Raw genomic sequence first — 6,109 nt, 5'->3', positions numbered from 1 at the left:
GGTGCGGTTATCCCTATTGCTTGTACACTTTTTTCTACCACATCTTTTCCTTCCCTTCGCCTCTCTATTAATGTGCTTGGACACAGAGCTCTGTGAACAGCCAGCCTCTTTAGCAATGACCTTTTGTGTCTGGCCCTCCTTGTGCAAGGTGTCAATGGTCGTCTTTTGGACAGCTGTCAAGTCAGCAGTCTTCCCCATGATTGTGTAGCCTACAGAATTAGACTGAGAGACCATTTAAAGGCCTTTGCAGGTTTTGAGTTAATTAGCTGATTAGTGTGTGGCACCAGGTGTCTTCAATATTGAACCTTTTCACAATATTCTTTTTCTGAGATACTGATTTTGGGGTTTTCATTAGTTGTCAGTTATAATCATCAAAATTAAAAGGAATGAACACTTGAAATACATCAGTCTGTGTGGAATGAATGAATACATTATACAAGTTTCACTTTTTGAATGGAATTACTGAAATAAATCAACTTTTTGATGATATTCTAATTATATGACCAGCACTTGTACACTGAAGTGCACGTTAATCATTGTGAGAGTGATAATAAAAGAAAAGCTTACCGACAGTAGCACTCATTTTACTGTAGAAGTGTCCCATGCAGTAGTGCTGGATGAAGGAGGTCTTACCCACCCCTGAGTTACCCAGGAATACCACCTTGAACACCCGCTGAGGACTGACAATTTTGCTCTAAAATTCAGGTAAAGGGACCAAACTTACCATTTTGATATCAGTGTCACGTCTTTTTTTCTTTAAGAGGATGCACGTTTTAGCCAAAAGCTCATGCACGTTTTAGCCAAAGGCTCATGCAAATCTGTTCTCCATCATAGCTGCGCAGAATACAAAAGCCTGAGAATATTATCTGCATTATAGGTCTCTAGCTGCTGCAAGTGTTAAAAAAAATGAATGTATTTGGGATTTTATGTATTTATAAATTTAGTATGTTCCCTACCTGAGTTTGCATCTGTTTTTCACACCTGACTCTACATGATGGTTGGTGTCTCTTGGATGAATTTGTCATCTCTCTGTCTTTGTCCTGCTCCAATACATTGGATGAGCTCAGCTGTCTTCAGAATTAATGAATACACAAAATTAGCTGCAATCTGCCTCCCATTACTGCAAAGATGATAAATGTGACTTCAGGTGCAGTTAGTCATACAAACCTTTTCAATGGATTGTCTTGCAGGAAGTAGTTACCTATGACTGACCCTTTCTTCTGCAAAGTCTTTTTGACATGTGGATTCTAAAAAGGTGTTTGTGGAAAGTGAGGCAGAAGAAATTAGTAGCATTAAGATGTTTATAATATAAGGTTTTATAGAAAAAATATATGGGTGCTATACTAAGTTTCCAAGAACACGTTCTTCTCTGTAGAAACAATAATTGTTTCACATACAGATTATTTGATATGTACATTTATAAAACAACAATTCAGTCCAATAGTGAAATTTATTCTACTGCAAAGAAGTTTAACGTCATAATCAGCAATACACTTATTTGATTATAAATGACAAAATTACAAGAAATAACCAACAGGTGTTCATTGTGTTATTGGTCAATATGGTTTCTTGAATTAATATGTTGTATTCTTTGTCACTTGTTTGTTCAGAAAGTTGATCAAGAGTGACTCTTAGAAGTTCAAATAAAAAAAAAAGGTTTTCTAAAGAAAGTTGATGGGATTAAGGGGAACCTGTTACAAGAGAAGCACATCTTTTGGAATAGATGGTGATAAATAAAGGGCTTTATTAGTTTGTTAAATACTGACAAACTTTTGTTTTTCTGCATAAATAGTGCTATGTACATTAATAAACATGTAAAACAATCTTTCTTTCAAGTTGACACAGGACAGAATAAATGTCTTTTCACTTCACTGACCACATCTACAAGAGAAAAGAAAGGCATTGCTGACATTGCAAAAGTCAGGAGTAATGTCAGTGACATTAAGTTCAATCAATAACCAAACAATAACAAACAGCTGCTCATATAAATAATCATTGTCCAGAGGATGGAATAAAGCGTGATGCCATCCCGCCAAGACTTAGCTTAGGTCGGATAAATCTGCTGTGTCCATGGGGTACAAAGGTCTTCACTAAGGTAATAAGTTAATGGCAGAGGAGGAAGGACAGTGGGTCTGTGACTAACCCTCTTAGACTGTTGGGCATCTTTCTCGTCCCGCAGCCTCTTGTTCATATCCCTGACACAAAGAGAGAAAATCATTTAGATCAGCTGATTCATGTTTACAGCGGTGATTGGGTGAGCTGTATGAAAAAACACATCATCGCTGCACAGGTATGTTTAACCTAAAGTTTTCTCAACAAAATAATGTTTGATTTAAACAGCAGCTGTTTAGACGTACCTCAATAGTTCCAGTTGTCTCAAGAGACTATCTTTCTCTTTCTGCATGTTCCTTGACACCTTCATCACATTTCTATTGTCATGCAAACAAAAGGTTGTTAAAGAATGATTCATGAGATATTAAATATTTTTGGTTATTGTCAACAAATTCCAAGAAAAGCAACGAAAACCAACAACTAATTGATCCTTCTAAGTATTGTCAAAAGCCTGAAATAACTTAATATACTATCAATAACACAAATGTGAGAAAGAAAATAGTCCCCCCCTCAAAAAACACTATTTACTTCTGTCTGAGTAAAATTTGCCAAAAATGTACATGTAATCTGTAACTTTTTAAAATGGTTATATAAAGAAATTTTGAAAGATGTATGTCTTCAGTAGAGACAAATGTGCCTTTGAGACAGGGTAGGGAAGTCGGAAAGTATTGAGAGACAGACAAACACATAGTTGGCCTATTGAAAATACAGAATTAAGACGGTCTTTTCCTTTAATAAACTCCTGGTATTCTTGGATATCTGATCAGGTCAGCTGCCAGGGACATATGAGTAATTTTTACTCACAACTGAGAAAACTATTAAACTACTAAACTTGCTACTAAAATTGATTGCTTATAGAAATCTTATTTTCTCCACATTTGGGTATTTTTAAACTTGTTTGACATAGAAAAGTTATACATGTTTCTGTTTTTCTAGTCTTGGTCTCTTAACAGTCTGCATCTAGTTTGATTGGAACTGAAAAGAGAGATCATATGACTCCCATGTGTTGGGTTTCTTTTTTTTTACACCACTGCACTCACGCACTTTGTAATCAAATTTACTATTACTAGAAAAATGTTTCAGTCATACTTCCAGGACACACAGTGTTTTCAATTTCTGATATAACAGTTGGGACCTTTACAGTATGTAGCTATCTGTGCTGTGAATAACTCACGTCTGTCTGGCCACTTGTTCCTGAGCAGCGCTGATCTGCAACAGGCTGAGCTGGCCCAGAGCAGCCTGCAGCTGCTCTCTGCTGCTCTCGACCTGCTCCTGTAACTGGATGTTGAGGCTCCGTAGCTTCTGGTTCTGCTGCTTGATGTTTGCCTGTTCACAGCTCAGCTGCCGGATTCTGGTTTCCAGCTTAGGACAAAGACAGGTCCTGCTGATTCATTCCTTAAACCTCAACTTTTCCCACTCTTCAAATATGACATTATAACTATTTGCACGCCTACCTCTTTCTGTTTTGCCAGTGTATTGTCCAACTCTTGCTCCCGCATCTTCAGCTGCTCCTCAAGTCGCTGCCCTCTCTGCTTCTGTCTAATGCTGTCCTTGATTTCACAATAAATTCATTAAAAGCTGTTTTAATGATCACTTTGGTTAAATGGCACAAAAGCTGGACTAAAAAGCACATGTCTGTACCTGAGCCAGATGTTTCTCTCTCTCCTCTCGGATTTGGCCTTCCATTTCTTCATATATGGACCGAACAACCTGATCATGTTCGCTCTCCCGTCTAAAACAGAAAAAAAGTTCAATGATTTTAGAAAACTCAAAAGGGCATAATTAATGTATATTGTATGCAGAGGACGGTGGGAGGAAGTTGGGACCTGCGTAGAGCTTGTTCTAGACTATCTCTCTCTCTGATGGAGTCCTGTAAATGGGACACTGCGTGGATCAGGACACCTTCCAGGATGCTCAGCAGCTCTGGTCTTTCTCTCTGGAGTTCACACCACAGAGAACAGAACATCTGCTGACTGAAACACAACACGCAACTGTTAGGAGATAGAGCGGGTTGTCCTCTGACCACAGGTCAGATGTCGAAGTGTCCTTGGGTAAGAAACCGACAAATTGCTCTTGATGGTTGGCCAGCGCTTTTACATTTACGAATATAAAATGAATATAAAGTGCTTTGGATTAAAGCGCAATATGTAGCCGTTTAACCATTTAATTGTTAAAGTGACTGAGATCTGACCTTAACAGCACAACATCACTCACTTATATTACAAAAAGGTCCAATGTTTAAATTATATATACAGTAGGTGCATCAAGCATCTTTATTGTGACCAGCAGATTCCTATAAGATATCTATTGTTTGCTCAAGAAACATTTTGTTAAAGAGAGGAGAATATGTAAATATATTATTTTACAACAAAATACTTGTAAGATCATTAACAAAGTGGAATCAAAGTAGCAGAGATCGCTAAAATAAAATCACTGAACATTTTAATATTTTCATATGGAACTGCCAGGATACCTTACTGTTGTTCGTAACTATAGATATTTTCCCCAAATTGCTCTAGTTTCTCTTTTTTTTCCTACCACGTACAGTAGAGAAAATGCATCTTGTGTGTAGTATTTAATTATTATATATTCTTTCATTCAAAACCTGCCGTACATGTCAACACAACATTTGACTATCCTTCAGGTCAAGTAAATTGTCACGATCCTGGTCTGAATCTGTCTGTGTTTGTGTTTAAAAGTGGTCATGTTGAAGACCATGTTTGGGTAATGTACTAATATCTAACTATGATTTTGACTTTATTTTTTTAACTTCTGCAAATGATATGCGATCTGTATGTGCTTTGTTATCAACAGTATGAATGAGAAAATTAAGCGGTGTGTCAGGCAGCTGCTTCAGATGCCACAGGAGGGGAGGAGTCAAAGAGAAACTCAAGATATGTTGAAGTAAACGTCCTACTGAGGATGTTAGGTTCACAACACCAGTTGCCAGAGTTACTGATTTAGGGTTTATCTGATCTCGATCTCTGAAACACAAAAACCCAGTTTCCCTCATCTCAGGCTTAACATACTCAGAAATCTAATCCCGTTTTCTGAAATGGGGACCCAGTCTATAACCCTGCCTGAAAACTTCCCTGTTTTTATTCCTGGATCTTTGCTGTACTTTTGGCCTTTCTGGATTTTGTTTCCTTATGGATATGTTTGGCCACTCTTCTCTGTAAGTGTGCTCGCCTTTAGTTAATAAATCATAGAACTGAAACTGCTCTGCTCCTGTGTCTTGCGTTTGGGTCCTCAACCTGTTTACACACAAGACTAACCGTGACATAAATACAGTATGCAAATACTGCTATATAGCAAGGAACACTTGAATAATTCATATGTGTGCTAGATGGATACAATCCCAGTAGTTCAATTATAAGTACTATTTAAAACAGTTTCTGAGATTTTAGGAAGACATGGTCCCCCTTGAGCTAATATTTGAAGATCTACATTAAGTTGTCAGTTTAGTACACCTAACTAAAACAATTGCAGTCTAATAGTCCTGCAATGAATTCTACCTACATGAAGGTTATAATGTTCTTTTTTTATATAAACTGCTTTAGGGAGCTGTTTATTCAACTTTGTCTACCCCATTTATATCGATGAAGGTGGGCTAAATAACATAACACCACTGTATTGGGCTGCATTGGGTTTAGCTAAGTGTACTTAATAAACTGGCAACTGAATACAGCTGGTACTACACATTCTACTGTAGAAGTCAAGGGGAAATCTCAGCGTACAGTCTTGATGGGACTCAATGGAAATAAGTCTGTGATAGTGATCTTACTCGTTGAAGAGTTTGTCAGCACCCAGCTCCATTAGTATGTTTACAAATCTGACTGCAGCGGGGTCCTGGGACGAGTCCACCTCGTCTTCTTCTGATTCGTCTTCACCCATCTCAGTTGTGTCCTCCAGCCCCACCAAATCACCTACACCAGAGAGGATTGTGGATGACTTCTTTTTTATGGACGCACAGTAACGTTACCCATAACGTCACTCA

General features: G+C 37.8%; 1 protein-coding gene across 2 annotated transcripts in view; it reads right to left on the bottom strand.

Moving 5' to 3' along the window:
* The window catches only part of cracr2b (calcium release activated channel regulator 2B), a 69,087-nt gene that overhangs the window by 60,355 nt on the left and 2,623 nt on the right, over positions 1-6,109 (bottom strand). For both annotated transcript variants that reach the window (XM_046038495.1, XM_046038496.1), the window contains exons 4-13: positions 5,897-6,038; positions 3,939-4,085; positions 3,754-3,844; positions 3,567-3,662; positions 3,287-3,474; positions 2,358-2,429; positions 2,144-2,195; positions 1,168-1,247; positions 957-1,071; positions 568-694 (exon numbers count right to left, since the gene is read on the bottom strand). In XM_046038495.1, the coding sequence (XP_045894451.1) occupies positions 568-694; positions 957-1,071; positions 1,168-1,247; positions 2,144-2,195; positions 2,358-2,429; positions 3,287-3,474; positions 3,567-3,662; positions 3,754-3,844; positions 3,939-4,085; positions 5,897-6,038 (1,110 nt within the window). The remainder of the gene's footprint in view (positions 1-567; positions 695-956; positions 1,072-1,167; positions 1,248-2,143; positions 2,196-2,357; positions 2,430-3,286; positions 3,475-3,566; positions 3,663-3,753; positions 3,845-3,938; positions 4,086-5,896; positions 6,039-6,109) is intronic.

The sequence above is a fragment of the Micropterus dolomieu genome, linkage group LG22 (assembly GCF_021292245.1).
Source record: "Micropterus dolomieu isolate WLL.071019.BEF.003 ecotype Adirondacks linkage group LG22, ASM2129224v1, whole genome shotgun sequence".
NCBI classification, from domain to species: Eukaryota; Metazoa; Chordata; class Actinopteri; order Centrarchiformes; family Centrarchidae; genus Micropterus; species Micropterus dolomieu.
The sequence above is the reverse complement of the archived record's forward strand: the minus strand, read 5'-3'. Positions and strand labels throughout refer to the sequence as shown.